The following is an 18,596-nucleotide window of genomic DNA, read 5'->3' as shown; positions in this document are numbered from 1 at the left end:
TATCTCTCTCTCTCACCCTCCTCCAGACTGGAGGTCTCAGAGCAGTCCTCAGAGAAACCAGACTGATGGATTCTGGCTACAGGTGCACTGGTACCTGCAGAGAAGGCAGATGGGCAAGTATTACACATGCCTGCATAATGCTAGGCTGATATATCAGCAAGACTGATTCATTGGTCGATATTTGACCATTTTGAGACTAAATTAACGTATATAAAAGATACATTTGATATCAAGTTGCTCACAGTGGCTGCAGGACAATAAAGACGGATCAGACTGGAAGAAACTGGTAACGTCACACCGCTGAAGAACATCCTGTGATAGAGACAAGAACTTCTCCCTGTACAGGAACAAAATAGAGAAAACAACACATTCAAATAGTAATAAAAAGTCTAAATGATGTGCATCTTTAAAGCATTTTTTAAGGCAGCAATAACTCCACTGAAAACATACAGTCACTAGCGGTTCGATTTCAAACTGTGCTACAGGAAGAAGAATCCCCTCTGGTCCTGACATCCTACTGACCCAAATACTGTTGTGTTGTGGGGCTTGAGAATTGAACAGTCTTTACTGCTGATATGGTGATGACAATTCCAGATCCAAATCTTTGCATCTCTGAAGAATTCTACAGTTAGTTCACCCAAAAATGATGATAGAATTGTCATTTTTGGGTGAACTATTTCTTAAAAATTCTGGCATTCTGACCATAGGTGGGTTAACAGTTATTAAGATGACTCACCTGAGGGTTCTCTCCAGTTCTCTGTGTTGATTCTGATCTCCACAATTGAGTAACCTCACAATACTCTTCTCAAAGCCATCAGGACTCTGCTCCTTTGGAAGCTAAAGAGACAGAGAGATTATTTTACTTTATTTTGCACTATTTTCATTTTCCATAGCTAAGATGCAAATGCTGAAGAACACTATTTTTGCAGTATACATTATGTACAATGTGCACACTCCAGAGTATAAAAATGTTCTGCATTCATAGAATACCAAGATAACCTACTACATTTACTAAAATGTGCAGTATAAAACATTACAACATTGCTGTTTCAAAATTATTTAATCAAACTGCCAAAAATGAAAATATTTTTACACTAAAATGGATTTTTTAGAAACACATTTATTGCAATAAGATAACTGAATTCATATTGCAATGTCCTTTGACAAATAGCATACTACTGTTTGACATTTATTGTTTTCCATGCCATTTAATTTGAAATAATATGCAGTAAACAGTTTATACTGTGCAGTATGTTAATATTCCATTCCAAACACAGACCAGGAATGACTGGGTCTGCATTATATGGCACACTTTTTTTAAGAGTGACTCTCTCCTCACCTTTAAAAGAAAATTCTCTAACTCACGATGACTTTTGGTGATGGCAGTTGATGAGGAGTCGGACCATTTCACCTGCAAAAGAAGAGAAACTGGGTTGAAGGTGCTTTTTCTGTAACACGGATTTCTTCACATTGTAAAATATTCCAATACTTTTGGATCCAGAAGTTGGAGTACAAGAAAAGACCGTTTGAGGTCCTAGACCAGGGGTCGTGAACCTGTGGCTCTTTGTTAAAACTCGCCGGGTGTCTTGCCATTCACCAACACATGATCGTTTAAAACTATCTAGAGATAATTTTCCTGCAGAAAGTGTGGGTGCGATTGCAAAGCTTGAAGTCAGTGACATTGTTTTGATTTCCTTTCTCCCGAATTTGTCGTACAGCCTACTCCTGGTGAACAAGGTTTGAAATTAATACCTGCCAAATGAGGATTTTTCATGCAGAGTATGTAAGACTTGTAAGATTATAGAGACTAATATATATATAAATATATATATTTTTTTCATTAAACATTGACGAAAGTGATTAAATCATAAAATAATACAAAACACCTTGAGCCTAAAATTGAGTTCTATTTTCTTTTCTTTAGGCAGCATAAACTGTATAACCAAGGCGCAATAAAAACACACAGCAGCATTTTTTTGGGAACACATGGGAATTTATTAGGCTTATTTATTATGATTATTATTATCTTTACATTTATAATTGTCACCTGTTGTCACTGACGGATGCTTGCATGATGGCAAATGGGGCCGTTGGACACGGTAAATGTTTGGATTTGGGGAGGTGGTTATACAGCACTGTGCAAAAGTTTTAGGCACTTGCGAAAATGTTGCATAGTGAGGATGTTTTAAAAAATAATGCCATAAATAATTTTCATTTATCAATTAACATCATACAAAGTCCAGTAAACATAAAAAGCTAAATCAATATTTGGTGTGGCCACCGTTGACTTCAAAACAGCACCAATTCTCCTAGATACACCTGGACACAGTTTTTCTTGGTTGTTGGCAGATAGGATGTTCCAAGCTACTTGGAGAATTCACCACAGTTCTTCTATCTATTTAGGCTGTCTCAATCGCTTCTGTCTCTTTATGTAATCTCAGACTGACCCGATGTTCAGTGGGGGGATCTGTGGGGGCAATGACATCTGTTGCAGGGCTCCCTGTTCTTCTATTCTAATCTTTTCTATTTGTAAAATAAATGTTTGGGAGTCTAAAAAGTATTTTACCTTTTGACACACTAAAGCTGAAGATATAAATAACCATCTTAAGACAAATGCTTTTGTGAAAGGCCTAAAACTGTTGCACATTACTGTATATAAGACTTCGTTATTTTAAATGTCTTTTGTCATGTTTCAATAAATTAATTGAATTTTTAAAGCAAAATCAATAAAGCAAAAATATTCACTGACCCTTGTCGGGGGGGGGGGGGTTGACGATATAATCGGATAATCGCAATATTTTTTAAGGCGATAATCATTCAAATATTTTTTACATATCACCCAGCCCAAAAGAGAAGTGAACTTTTTCATGAACAATTGTACAATGAAGTAATTTTATGGAGACCAGCACAAACACGTGTATTCAATTCCATATTGCAACGTTACCTATTAATTGTTGCATATTTGTTTGTTTTTGAGTAGTCTATGGGCATAATAAACATTTTATTTTATTGAAAAACATAGTTTTTTGAAAATAGTAAATTAACTTTTAGTTTGTGCTATGTCTCTTTTGAAAAAAATGCATCAACCAAATATTACAAAATTGGCTCCTTAGTGAAAAAAGTTTCCTGACCCTTGTGCTAGACTACTGTGCCCTTCAAGTGGGCATGGAAAAATCGTAATTACGAGTTCCGAGCACATGAATGACACAGTGAAGTCGGAAGTTCAAGTGGGAAATTCGGAATTCTAGATGATACCAGAGTTGCCGAGATGCGAGGAGTCCTAAACTTTCAACATGGTGGAGGAGAGTACAGTTTCTGTAGTGAATGACAAGTTTTGTTCTTTTTTCTAAATACAGCTCATTTTTAGCACATGCCGTTTTGGTCATATTCATTTATGTACATCAGCAACCATTCTATGCATGTTGTACATTTATACACCGGGAAAATAGCTCATATTTCACCAAAATTCTATTATTGTCAACAGGCTAACTGAGTGATATGTATTATGGTGTCAAAATAAAAGTTCCTCAAGAAATATGAATGAATGAACCTGGCGTCGTCCATGTTTCCTGTTCTTTCCGACAACAAAGCACGTGAACACAACGTACTCGTAATTACCACTTCAGAAATGGGAAGTAGGAAAATTCCGATAGCACATGAAGGCAGCATATTACCTCATTTTCAACGCTTACAATGTGTTGGGTAAATAAAATATTCAAATGGAATCTCTAATTGGAATCTGGGCATACCAGAAGTATTACAACTGGCCCAAATCCAGACAATGATATCAAAAGGTAATGTATGCGCAGAATGTTTCTGAATTCATTCTTTGCCAAACTAGGTCACTACACTACATTAAAGGCGGTTTTACACGGGACGCGGTCACCGTGCTTTCCCTATTCATTTTCAACGAGAGGAGGCGGCAGGAGGCAAGACGGAGATTTTAGAGAAAAGACACTAGAAACTGAAGTCTCAGTGCTTCACCAAAGAAAACATTTAACCATGCATAACTAGCAGTTGTTCATTAGATGAGATTGAGATGCTGGAGAAGACTAAAACAATTGTCTACCCTAACCTCAAATTTAACTAATCCTAATCACTAACCCAAACTAAACCTTACTTCAACCCCTAACCCTAAACTTCAACCTTAACCCCAATCCCAAACCCTAAAAGCGCAGTCACATTTACCTACACTATATTGCCAAAAGTATTCGCTCATCTGCCTTTAGACGCATATGAACTTAAGTGACATCCCATTCTTAATCCATAGGGTTTAATATGACGTCGGCCCACCCTTTGCAGCTATAACAGCCTTTCCACAAGGTTTAGGAGTGTGTTTATGGGACTTTTTGACCATTCTTCTAGAAGCACATTTGTGAGGTCAGACACTGATGTTGGACGAGAAGGCCTGGCTCGCAGTCTTCGCTCTAATTCATCCCAAAGGTGCTCTATCGGGTTGAGGTCAGGACTCTGTGCAGGCCAGTCAAGTCCTTCCACACCAAACTTGCTCATCCATGTCTTTATGGACCTTGCTTTGTGCACTGGTGCGCAGTCATGTTGGAACAGGAAGGGGCCATCCCCAAACTGTTCCCACAAAGCTGGGAGCATGGAATTGTCCAAAATCTCTTGGTATGCTGAAGCATTCAGAGTTCCTTTCACTGGAACTAAGGGGCCAAGCCCAGCTCCTGAAAAACAACCCCACACCATAATCCCCCCCCACCAAACTTCACAGTTGGCACAATGCAGTCAGACATGTACCGTTCTCCTGGCAACCGCCAAACCCAGACTCGCCCATCAGATTGCCAGATGGAGAAGCGTGATTCGTCACTCCAGAGAACACGTCTCCATTGCTCTAGAGTCCAGTGGCGGCGTGCTTTACACCACTGCATCCGACGCTTTGCATTGCACTTGGTGATGTATGGCTTGGATGCAGCTGCTCGGCCATGGAAACCCATTCCGTGAAGCTCTCTACGCACTGTTCTTGAGCTAATCTGAAGGCCACATGAACTTTGGAGGTCTGTAGCGATTGACTCTGCAGAAAGTTGGCGACCTCTGCGCACTATGCGCCTCAGCATCCGCTGACCCCGCTCTGTCATTTTACGTGGCCTACCACTTCGTGGCTGAGTTGCTGTCATTCCCAATCGCTTCCACTTTGTTATAATACCACTGACAGTTGACTGTGGAATATTTAGTAGCGAGGAAATTTCACAACTGGACTTGTTGCACAGGTGGCATCCTATCACAGTACCACGCTGGAATTCACTGAGCTCCTGAGAGCGGCCCATTCTTTCACAAATGTTTGTAGAAGCAGTCTGCATGCCTAGGTGCTTCATTTTATACACCTGTGGCCATGGAAGTGATTGGAACACCTGAATTCAATTATTTGGATGGGTGAGCGAATACTTTTGGCAATATAGTGTACCTACGGCGTATGAATTCTGCGGGCAAAATACAGTCATTTCAATCGTAACCTGCGTGATTGTGAATTTCGCGCTATGGACTTCCCCTCATGGAGTTCAAGTTTGGTGAACTTCAACAGGCGAATTCGCCACATTGTCCAATAGGAAGTTGCTTTGTTTGGGCGGGATATCACTTTAGCATCGAATTTCTTTTTAACATCACTCTCACAGAGTATAAAGTGCAGCATTAAAAAGAGGTTGCGGGGCCTGGGTAGCTCAGTGGTAAAATACGCTGGCTACCACCCCTGGCGTTCGCTAGTTCGCTAGTTCGAATCCTCTCAGACGCGGAGGCAACTGGGATTCGTCCTCCACCACCCGGACTGAGGCGAATCACTATGCGACCACGAGGACTTAGAGCGCATTGGGAATTGGGCATTCAAATTGGGAGAAAAAGGGGAAAAATCCCACAAAAAAAAAAAAGGTTGCTTGGCAATTCGTTTTTTGCTGGTTTACAAGCGCTCAACATCTCCCCATGCCTTCTTCGTCCCCACGGAATTTCGCCGTACAAAGGTAAATGTGACTGCACCATAACCGAAACTAAACGTTACGTCAACCCCTAACTAGGGCGCAGTGATATGGCTACAAAACTTGTTTCTCTATATTTTTTAGTCTATTGACGATATTAGATATTTTGATAATTCTGTATTTGCTCTGAAATGGCTTAAGTGCTTTTTTTCCAACCATCATTTCAACCAAATAGGCATTTTAGGCTTAAGTAGGTTGAAAATATTGAATGTATGAAGGGTGGGTTGCACCAGTAAGGATTAAATTAAGCAGAGTTTAGAGCTAATCCAGGGTTTGTTGATCCAAGTTTTATTTTAACTTCAGTTGTTTTGCACCACTTAATTTTAAATATGGTTTAAAAATCAGTGATTAAACTTTTAAACCGTGATTAAAAAGGTCACCTGCAATCAATTGTGCCCGCCATGATGGATTCTGAACTTAGCTGTAGATAATTAGAACACAGTACACAAAGTTTGGTGCAACAAAATTATCAGATAAACCTTGATTTAATCTAAATTTAAGATTAATCCTTGTTGGTGCAACCCACCCAAAATGTAGTTAGAAATAATGAATGAACGATATTACAAGACACAGACTTTTGCGGCCTAATAATCACATTACCGTATCATAATTTTTATGTTATTTTGATTAATTGTGCAGCCCTAAATAATCGTGAAATTAGTCTAATGACACACTTTAGGTAACATAGTGGCCAGATAAAGTGCATTAAAATCATTGCAATATTTGCAATATTGCTTAATTTTATATCGCTAGCAAAAATCGTGCAGATTATATAGTGAATATCTGCTATATCGTCCAGCCTAACCCTAACCCTAAATGTTTTTGTAACAGTATAAGGACGGGCAAGGAGGAGGCAGGAACCGGCTGAACAGTAAACAAAGTTTAATGGTAAACTTAAAACCAACATAAACAAACGTGCAGCGCAGCCACATGCGTCTCCCTCTCTCGAACCGGCGTCTCCGGCCACCCCTTATCTTGCTCTCCCGCTGATCACGCCCTCCTCTATTCACATACAGGCCAGGGCACCACCGGTCTGACTAACTCACCCCAATATTTGGGGGGGGGAGACGCTGCCCTTCCAGCCGGCCTCCTGTGAATCTGGGTGAAAGACGAGAGGAAGCGTGGGGAGAGGAAAAGGGCAAGCGGAGACGCAGAGAGAGAGAGAAGAACTTGCTCGCCGGCTTCCGGACGCGCTGTCGCCCGGTCCTCAACCGCTCCTCTGCCCTCTGACGGACGCCAGCTCGCTCCTCCCCCGGTGGACGGCAGCGGGTCCTCCGGCCCCTGGCAGATGGAATCGCTCCTCCCCTTCTCAGCAGACGGCCGCGGTACCTCCGGCTCTCGGCGGCCAGCAGCGACCCCTCCATCCCCAGGCAGACGGCCGCGGCTGCTCCCCTGGCAGATGGCAGCGGAGAGGACTCCGCGACAGCGCATCCCTTTCCAGGTTTCGGCACCACTGTGGCAGACAAGCCTCATGTTCATCGGGAAAGGAGTAAGCAGGAACCGGATTAACACTTAACAAGACTTTAATAATAACTTAAAACACTGAACTGCAACATAACAACAGGACGACACACACACAGCTCCGTGTGTCTCTCTCTCTCTCTCCAGCACTCCCGACTCCTCCTCTTCTCTCTCTCTCCCGCTGATTGGGCCACTCAGCACCAGGCGCGCATATTCACAGCCCGGCCACGCCCTCCTCCTCGTCACAGTTTTCTAAGCACAGCTTGCAAGTATGCAATTTACAAATGCAAATGCTTCAAACTATTCAAGTTTGATTTAATGCATTGTTACATTCCAAAATGAGAAATGACATGTCATAAGGCAATGCAAATACACATTGCCATATGGGACGCTATAGCAGACATTAGGATAAGCTCTCTTCTATGGGCAGTTTTTAATTTGTAGAGTATCTGAGTGAGCAAGTAAGATAAAGTTAACGTTTTTATAACTACTGTAGCTACCTGAATAAAATCACATGCAGTTTAATGGCAAAAAAATTTGAAAGTAACTATCAGCCCCTTTAGAACTGAGGTTTGTTACCATCACAGCAATGCAAAAACGTATGTATTGGTAAACACAAGACATGTGGGGTTTCAAGTCAAATAAATCTTTCAGTAACTTTCTTTTTCATCGATCCTTGCTAAAAAAAGTTGACGTGTCAACTGTCTGGTTCTTCAAAGGATAAACACAGCCACATCCATGATTTGTTTGTGGCTTTACATGAAAGAGAAGAAAATCCAGACAGCTTTGGAATCGATAATATAAATTAGTGCAGCTGTGAAATTTCTGGCAGATATCCATTTAGAAAGAGTCGATAAGATGATGCCTGTAATTGCGTTAATTCATCTTTCCCAGGCACCAAAGAAATTGTTGAAGTGTTTATCTGTAAATTCACAACCACTCTTTCAACACCCGGGTAGCCCATCGTGCAGAGTAAACATTTTAGCCCTAACAAAAGCTGGCAGGATGTTTCGTCTGCTTCTCCGGTGAAAACTGATATCTTAATCTTAGGGTAACATCCAGCAGGCTTGGCGAGACACAGGTGTTCAGAGTAAGTCTAGAAAAGGATGAGGAATTCGTCTGCCACTGACATATGAGGATTGCTGATTGGGATGCGACTCACAGACTTCAACATGAAGCCTTTAAAGGGAAAGTCTGCCAAAAAAAATACAAATTCAGTCATAATTTATTCACCTTCATGTTTCTTATCTATAGTCCTTATAGTCTCTCTTGGAACACAAAAGGAAATGTTAGGCTTAAATGTTAGGCTTAGTCACCTTTCACTTTCATGTGTTTCCCATTCGATGAAAGAGAATGGTGAATTGAGGCTAACATTCTTCCAAACGTCTCCTTTTGTGTTCCAAGGAGGAATGTCATAAGGGTTTGGATTGGAACAGAATTAAAAAAAATTTACTTTCCCTTTAAGCTACAAAGTGAGAAGGTAATTAATTTAGAGATTAATTTTTTCCATATCCAGTGTCAAATAATGTTACCGTCCTCACTTAAATGGCAAAAAACTGAGCAATGCAAAAAAAAAAATCATAGCCAATCAGAATACATCTGATGTTTAATATACAGCTGTGTGGAGCAGATTTCATTGTGGGTGGAGCTACCCAGTGCCATAAATAATAATAAATATAAACAAGCAACTGACAAAATGTCGTGTTGCCCATTGCTTTTCGTGTATAGAGTACCAAGTCTGCCAATATTAAAAATAAATAAATTTGCTAATTAAATGTAAAAAAATGACAATTTTTAAAAGTCTTTATACTTTTATTTCCTTATTTATACATTTATCCAGTTTTATTTCCACATGTATTTATTTCCTCATTTATTTATAGACTATATTTATTTATTTTCACATTTATATATTTCCTCATGTATTTATTTATACATTTATTTATTGCTACATTTCTTTGGCTGTTTGGTAATGGGGGGTGGGGGTTGTTCTACTTCAGGCATAGCAATCGAGCTCCAGAGAGAAGCTTGGAGGCCACAGTCACATCTTGTTGTTGACAAAATTAAACAAGAGTCATAAACTATGATTAAACTAAGATTAACATGAAAGAAAAGGATTTATTACTTGTCACTTTATTGTTATGTGCCTGGTTAGGACACAGTTTAAGAACCTCCCAAACTCCAAAATGAACCCTTCAAAAGAAAATACTCCTCCCAGACTTTTGGCTTCAGTTTAAGATAATGAATATTGTTTATATTATTACACATCCTCGTTTCAGTCAGAGCATCTCTGCTCCCAGCATCCTGAGATAGAGAGGAAGCATTCCCAGGCTCATTTATAACAAGGGATGGGAATCGTAAGGAATATAAAAACTGCGGTTCCAGTTCCTCTTAATGATTCCGGATCCTTAACAATTCCAGTGACGATTCTTTTAGTATTTTGAGGAAGAATGATTTGGAAATAAGAAAAACAATTACTGCCCTCAGCAGCCTATTGCCAAATGAAGATATCATTTCAGATTTCTAAAAAGTGGATATAATAAATCAGAAATACATTTTATAAAATTCTTATAAAAGGACTGTTTGCAGACTTTTTAGAGGCATAAATGCAATCCAATAATTGAACTATTTAAAAAAAAAAATCTAAACAAACAATAAATGTGATAGTGTATTATGTGGAATTCTATAAAAGAATAAATGAATGAAATATGCTAACACTCATATATCTTTAACAACATACTGTCATATGAACAACCAGTCAGTAACTTTATTAATACATTTTTTTTTTTTTTTTATAGTTATTTTTAAAGAGTTTTATGTACTTGAAAATACACATTGTTACATTAATTTGGATACATTTGAAAACTGTGTTTTCGAAACGCTCTCTGTCCACACGGCCATTTTTCAAGCATTTTTCAAAAGTTGCTCGTCCACACTGAAATGTATGAAAACTCTTAAATTGCAGTTCCATGTACGGTCTGATATGCAATTGGCCTTGAGTTTTCCCGTAGCTGGACAACAATTCCGAGGAAACTTCCCATTGCCTTTGAAGTAATGCAATGTAAAGGTTGTACAAAGTAACATTTATCTTTAACAAGGCTATCAAAGTGAACAGTGGCATGCACAGACCTTAGCAGGGACAGCGCGGAAGGATAAAAAAAGGCACTGATTTTTTTTTAAATTTATTTGTTTTTTCTGAATGAGTAGTAATTATAAATACTTAACTAATTTCTTTGCTTTTTGAGTATTTAACCATTTTCATATTATATATATATATATATATATATATATATATATATATACACAGGTGCATCTCAATAAATTAGAATGTCGTGGAAACGTTCATTTATTTCAGTAGTTCAACTCAAATTGTGAAACTCGTGTATTAAATAAATTCAGTGCACACAGACTGAAGTAGTTTAAGTCTTTGGTTCTTTTAATTGTGATGATTTTGGCTCACATTTACAAAAACCCACCAATTCACTATCTCAAAAAATTAGAATACATCATAAGACCAATAAAAAAACATTTTTAGTGAATTGTTGGCCTTCTGGAAAGTATGTTCATTTACTGTATATGTACTCAATACTTGGTAGGGGCTCCTTTTGCTTTAATTACTGCCTCAATTCGGCGTGGCATGGAGGTGATCAGTTTGTGGCACTGCTGAGGTGGTATGGAAGCCCAGGTTTCTTTGACAGTGGCCTTCAGCTCATCTGCATTTTTTGGTCTCTTGTTTCTCATTTTCCTCTTGACAATACCCCATAGATTCTCTATGGAGTTCAGGTCTGGTGAGTTTGCTGGCCAGTCAAGCACACCAACACCATGGTCATTTAACCAACTTTTGGTGCTTTTGGCAGTGTGGGCAGGTGCCAAATCCTGCTGGAAAATGAAATCAGCATCTTTAAAAAGCTGGTCAGCAGAAGGAAGCATGAAGTGCTCCAAAATTTCTTGGTAAACGGGTGCAGTGACTTTGGTTTTCAAAAAACACAATGGACCAACACCAGCAGATGACATTGCACCCCAAATCATCACAGACTGTGGAAACTTAACACTGGACTTCAAGCAACTTGGGCTATGAGCTTCTCCACCCTTCCTCCAGACTCTAGGACCTTGGTTTCCAAATGAAATACAAAACTTGCTCTCATCTGAAAAGAGGACTTTGGACCACTGGGCAACAGTCCAGTTCTTCTTCTCCTTAGCCCAGGTAAGACGCCTCTGACGTTGTCTGTGGTTCAGGAGTGGCTTAACAAGAGGAATACGACAACTGTAGCCAAATTCCTTGACATGTCTGTGTGTGGTGGCTCTTGATGCCTTGACCCCAGCCTCAGTCCATTCCTTGTGAAGTTCACCCAAATTCTAGAATCGATTTTGCTTGACAATCCTCATAAGGCTGTGGTTCTCTCGGTTGGTTGTGCATCTTTTTCTTCCACACTTTTTCCTTCCACTCAACTTTCTGTTAACATGCTTGGATACAGCACACTGTGAACAGCCAGCTTCTTTGGCAATGAATGTTTGTGGCTTACCCTCCTTGTGAAGGGTGTCAATGATTGTCTTCTGGACAACTGTCAGATCAGCAGTCTTCCCCATGATTGTGTAGCCTAGTGAATCAAACTGAGAGACCATTTTGAAGGCTCAGGAAACCTTTGCAGGTGTTTTGAGTTGATTAGCTGATTGGCATGTTACCATATTCTAATTTTTTGAGATAGTGAATTGGTGGGTTTTTGTTAAATGTGAGCCAAAATCATCACAATTAAAAGAACCAAAGACTTAAACTACTTCAGTCTGTGTGCATTGAATTTATTTAATACACGAGTTTCACAATTTGAGTTGAATTACTGAAATAAATGAACTTTTCCACGACATTCTAATTTATTGAGATGCACCTGTATATATATATATATATATATATATATATATATATATATATATATATATATATACACACACACACACACACACACACACACACACACACACACACACACACACACACACACACACACACACATGCGCGCACACACACAGTACATAATTTTTTCAATTTTTACTTTATCACAAATAATAGCATACTCTGTTATATTTCTCACAAAAAGCACCATGGTAATACACTTATTTATTTATTTTCAGACATGGTCTGTGATAACCCCATGTTTATGACATGTGTCATATTAAAACCATGGTATTTTTTGACGATATCATGAAATATGATAGTGCGAGCGTGAGGGGATCGACTGTGTTCCACGAATGCTACAGGGTCCATGAATAGCGTATAACATGTGAGTAAGGGCAGCCGGTGGAGTTTCTGGTGCCCCCCTAGGGTATGATGGTGCCCTACGCAGACTGTGTAATACGTGTAATATAGGGAGCGGCACTGTGGCAGCCTAATGGTATTTTTCTGAAAGTGATTAGTCTAATGGCTTATTAGTAAAGAAGAAAAAAAAAAAAATCTGGCTTTGGCTGAACCTGACAGCTCCTTCAGTTTGTCAATATTCTATAAAAGACTAATTGAATTTATATCACTGAAAGCAACACGATTTCTCCCATTATAATGAATTAATCTATCGTAAATGCAGTAGCAATCGAGTATTATTCTTTTGATGAACTTATAACACAATACATGGAGTGGACTTTTTATCTGACCTGTTACTCGTCTGAGGTAACAGCACTTCGATGTCCCGGGGTGAATTCAAAACTGCATTTTTTTGCTTTCTCGAAAAAAGAAAGCTCGTTCAAAACGAAAGTGAGAAAATGAATCTTTTCTCGGATGGCCCTTCCACAAGACTGTTAGCGTAGGGTACATTCATACAGTAATGCCATGTTTCCTTCAGAGTACCCACTTCAACGGCTCTGCAGTTCGGAGTGAGTTTAGGGAAAGTGAGTTTCACTTTCGATTGGAATCCCCCCCTGATCGGCTGTAGCACGTGCTCTTAAGGCACCTTCGCTTCATTTTCTTTAAAAAGCCCGCAATTTACAAAGAAATCTCATAACACATTATTACTGTTATTGTGAGATTATTATTTTAATTTTGTTTTAACTATTTTAATTTAATTATTAAAATTTCTCCCCTTTTTCTGGCTGACCAAAAGGGCACACTTACGCCCCCGCTGCCCCGGTTCTGTGCACGCCAGTGAAAGTGAATAACAGGCACAGCAACGGCGCTACAACGTGGGCCGCCATCTTGACTGTATTTGGTTGAATAAATCACATTACTGCATCACATGACAACAAAGATGGCGTTTTCAAATTTATCCACTTGAGAGACCGTTTTCAAAAAGCTCAGTTTTCGCAGTCTCAGTGTAGATGGAAGGCCAAAACATAGAGAAAAGTATACATTTTCAAACAAAAACGTATTAGTGTGGACGTGACCTAACTTTCCATTTGCCTCTGTGATCTTTTATTGAAATGTAATAGCTTTCTCTGCCTCTGAAATGACTATCCTTGTCAGCTGATGTCACCAAGCACTCTTTCAACCACCTGTCATATAGAGAGATTTCATGAGCCAATCATATAATAACAATCCCGCCCTAAACAAACACCATTTCATGTTGACTTTAAAACGTCCTCCCCAGTCCAAAATAATCATTTATTCAAAGTAAAAATGCAAAATATGCCAAAGTTGTGGATGATGGGCCACATTTACGTCAATGACACCAGTCACAAAGAGACAATACAGAGGAAGTAGGACAGTTGCCAAACATATTTGAAATAAAACATGCAATTTTCTCAAAACATTGTGAGAATTTATTTTTTTCAGTGAAAAAGTCATTTTGCTTGATATTCTGTAATGCAGTTATAAGGATAATTGTCATACCATGACCCAGGCATTGTGATAATATTGTATCGTAGGATCCCAGGGCACTTCCCACCCCTCAAAATGACGTGATATGAAAAGAAAAACACTCTGTCAGCCCGGTCTCTTTCTATCCAACAGTTTTGGCAGTGATCCATACTCTCGCTGTGAGCCAAGCTAAAGCCTCTTTGGTGAGGCTGTCAAGTGTGTATCAACAACCGGATGTTTACAGCTCAGGCTTTGCATGTTTCCTTACTTGTCCCAGGGAGACAGAATTCTCATGTACACAGCTGAGAGCATAGCCCTACCTTCACAACCAGTCTGGGGCCACAGGGGCTGAGATCATTTTAAGTCTTCTGAACTCCATGAATAATTCAGCATGCAAATCTAAAGTAACAGCTGAACTTGATGAACTTTAAATTGATTCAGACTGCACATGATACACTACAAAAAAACGGACAATTTCTTTTGTCCATCAGAAATTGATTGGCCCATTAAAAGTGGTTTCTAAATTACAGATGGTGGAGGGAAGGGGTTGAAAAACAAGAGGGCTTGGTGATGTCAGCTAAAAAGTAAATCTTTTCAGAGGCGGAGCAAGTTATCACATTCCAGTGAAGAAATGTGGCCAATTTTTTTTTTTTTTAGAGGTTTTAAAGGCAGAAATGTGAAGTTTTACAGCTCAAAATGTGAAGATTGAGCTGTAAAATTGTTTAAATCAAAGTTTTTACGGTCGTTTTAGGGTTTACTGTGTTACATTGTCATGGCAACGAAGTTGTAAAATTGGATATAACTTCACACAGAAAAGGTTAGTAAGGGATTTTATTGCACAAATCATGTTAACACACATATTGTCTACGTTTTGTGGCTTTACATTTTTGAGCATTTTATCGTTTATGGATTGCCCCATTCACTTACACTGCAAGTGTCACCTTGTCACGTTGGGTTTCTGTCTGACGGGACCGTGGCATTATCGTCCTGTCTCATGTTTTGTGTACCTTCTTTGTGTGCGCTCTCCGGTGATGTCACGGTCCTGTCAACTTGTAAGGTTGGGTTTTGTCTGATGAGGACCGTGGCATCATTGTCCCGTCTGTCTTGTGTTTCATGCACGTGCTTTGTGTGGGTGCGCGAATCCGGTTGTTGGTTACCGCCGTGCGCGAGTTACCGCCGTGCACCCTCCGGTGATGTCACGGTCCTGTCACCTTGTCAGGTTGAGATTTTGTCTGACGAGGACCGTGGCATCATCGTTCTCTGTTTGTTTTGGCCAAGGCGTGTTTATGTTTTGCCCTCATGTGTTTCAGGTGCAGCTGGCACACAGAATCAGCGTTTCCATGGGAACCCTGATTGTTTCCATGGGAACGCTGATCATAACAACTTTCAGCTGCGAGTGGCACCTGTCCCTTGTTTGTTTCCTGCTTATTTAAATCCCCAGAGACGAGGTGTCCTCCGTGGATGACCAGCTGACACGCAGCAAACTTGAAGGCAACAACACACCCGACACACGGGAAACCAACAGATACACGAGACAGGACCAACTAGGCAGAGAGAGTGAGGTTAGTTACTACACACCAAACAACAATCTCTACGACATTCAGTCAACACTGAACTACATTAAACATTCAACAACACTGAACGATCCAGCGTCGGACATGACACACGAGGGGATTTAAATAAGCAGGAAACAATCAAGGGGCAGGTGCTGCTCAAGCTGTCATGATCAGCGTTTCCATGGAAACAGACAGGGTTCCCATGAAAACGCTGATTCCGCATGCCAGAGGCACCTGAAACACATGAGGGCAAGGGTGTAGATTTGGCTTGAACATTGGGGGGGTTGCAGTGTGAAGCATTTACGTGTTTCCATTGATCATGATATAAATATTGGGGGGTTGTACTTGCTTGTTTTGATTATTGGGGGGTTATCTCCCTCCGATCCCCCCTGGAATCTACACCTTTGCATGAGGGCAAAACATAAACACGCCTTGATCAAACAAACAGGGAATGATGACGCCACCATCCTCATCAGACAAAATCTCAACCTGACAAGGTGACAGGACCGTGACATCACCGGAGGGCGCACAGCAGTAACTTTCGCACGGCGGTAACCAACAACTGGACCCATATGCCCACACAAAGCATGTACACGAAACATAAGACAGACAGGGGACAATGATGCCACAGTCCTCGTCAGACAAAACCCAACCTGACAAGGTGACAGGACCATGACATCACCGGAGAGCGCACGGCGGTAACTAGCTCACGGTGGTAACTAACAACCAGACCCGTGCACTCACACAAAGAAAGTACACAAAGCACGAGACAGGACGATAATGCCACGGTCCCGTCAGACAGAAACCCAACCTGACAAGGCGACAGGACAGTGACAGTAAGTGCCTCACTGTAACCCAGATTTTTGAAGAAAATGAGGGACAAGTAGAAATTAATTTTTGTGGTAATCAACATTATGCCACAAATGCTGTTGATTGAACTTAACTTGTATTGAACCCAGAATATTCTTTAAAATGCAACACAAAAAAGCAACAAGTGAAACATCCTAACTCTTCCATGTTAAAGGTGAGCCAAGTTAAAAAAAATTTTATGAAAGGTTACAAAGATAGACTTTTATTTGGAATAGCATGCACTGAATAATCATGCAAAATAATTCCAGGAACATGTATTAAAGGTATAGTTTACCCCAAAATAAAAATTTTGTGTTGAGTAAATAATGACTATTCCTATGGGTAACTACTCCTTTGAGATATTAAATGGGGTCAATATTTAATTTAATTTAAATACCCTCGCAGTTGTTCTTGTGGAGTGTGCTTTCATTAAATCTTTCTTAAAGGGATAGTTCACCAAAAATTAAAATTTAGTCATTGTTTACTCACCCCTGTGTTGTTATAACCCTATATGACTGTCTTTCTTTTTCTTAACATGGGAGAAATTGTGATAAAATGTTGTGCTGAGTGATGTCATACAATGGCAGCTTATAGAGTTTATACTAGAGTTTGTAGTCGAAGAATTTTATTTTTTTGAAAGTTTTTGGACTAGTTCACAGTGGATGGAGTTAACCCACGCAAATAGAAAACAAGTGATTGATAGAATGTATTGTCGCTCATTAGCAATACAAGCTGGTTAGGACAAAAACTCTGATTACCATAGAAAATATACCTTTATTGCGTTTGCCGTCAGGTTAAGACACGGTGTGACTGTAGCTGCCTGTAGTCTCCTCTATGTTTCTATTTGATTTCCGAGTACTCCGTTCCAAAAATAAGGCTGGGCATAGAAATGCATAAATTCTTCGACTACAAGCTCTGACATGTTTAGTAAGTTCTGTTCTCTGTTTTATGTGCAGCTGTGTTGTGCTCTGTTGTCGCTATCGCTGTGGAGGACCTATTTTTAGATAAACGACACAAGTTTGAATGCCTCAATGTTGCAAGGTGGCTGCGTGAACTGTTGCTCTCACGCCCCATCATGAACAAGTACAGGAGATCAACGGTCAGTGAACATTTTCACTAAATAATACATTAGAATTCGGTTTGTTTCTCACCAAACCTTATCATATGCTTTCATAACAATCATGAGTCTCATGGAATAATTATTAGACTTTTGAATGATACTTTTGCATTCTTTTGAAGCTTAAAGAGGTGGTCACCATAAACTGCCATTGTATGACATCACTGAGCACAATGTTTCACAATTTCTCCCTTTGTGTTAAAAAAAAGAAAGAAAGTACAACACAGGGGTGAGTAAACAATGACTGAATTTTCATTTTTGGGTGAACTAATCCTTTAAACTGTTTTGGATAAAATGCTCAGCTAAACATAAAATAAAGAAATTAATCAACAGCCGCGCTAACAACAGAGAAACTAAAGGCTGAGAAACTAAATGTTTTCACTGAAATATTAGCAAAAATCTAATTATATTAGATTTTAAAGGCATTATTTCAATAGGGGAAAAAGCTACAAGACATTTGACTTTTAAATCAAAGTTGTCTCCTACCTCCACAAGAGGTTGCAACGAATCAATATAAACCATACAGCACTGTGTTATAGCCATTGTTCATTACAAAGTACAAATCTGGCTGTTAGCAAAAGTGCTTAAAATGACAGACAAAACCATTCAGCCAATTCATATACTTAAATCTTCAGTAAAAAAGTAAAACAAGAAAAAAAAAAAATCTACATTAACTTAGTGTTGCACATTAGCCTGTACCGGTGCCATGTACTACCACAGACTCAAGTTTCATTATACCGCCAGTACCATAGTATTTACGTGTCTTTTCGTTGCACTGCATTTATTTGAGCCCAAGAATGTGATCAGTCTGAACGCCTGTAATCATCATCAAAGCTTGCCGCTAGTGTAGTCAA

At 39.6% G+C, this 18,596-nt stretch overlaps 1 protein-coding gene across 2 annotated transcripts in view; it reads right to left on the bottom strand.

Moving 5' to 3' along the window:
- The window catches only part of LOC127443141 (zinc finger CCHC domain-containing protein 2-like), a 44,109-nt gene that overhangs the window by 16,235 nt on the left and 9,278 nt on the right, over window positions 1–18,596 (bottom strand). For both annotated transcript variants that reach the window (XM_051701679.1, XM_051701678.1), the window contains exons 4-7: window positions 1,340–1,411; window positions 737–837; window positions 243–337; window positions 17–94 (exon numbers count right to left, since the gene is read on the bottom strand). In XM_051701679.1, the coding sequence (XP_051557639.1) occupies window positions 17–94; window positions 243–337; window positions 737–837; window positions 1,340–1,411 (346 nt within the window). The remainder of the gene's footprint in view (window positions 1–16; window positions 95–242; window positions 338–736; window positions 838–1,339; window positions 1,412–18,596) is intronic.

The sequence above is a fragment of the Myxocyprinus asiaticus genome, chromosome 6 (genome assembly GCF_019703515.2).
Source record: "Myxocyprinus asiaticus isolate MX2 ecotype Aquarium Trade chromosome 6, UBuf_Myxa_2, whole genome shotgun sequence".
Taxonomy (NCBI): Eukaryota; Metazoa; Chordata; class Actinopteri; order Cypriniformes; family Catostomidae; genus Myxocyprinus; species Myxocyprinus asiaticus.
The sequence above is the reverse complement of the archived record's forward strand: the minus strand, read 5'-3'. Positions and strand labels throughout refer to the sequence as shown.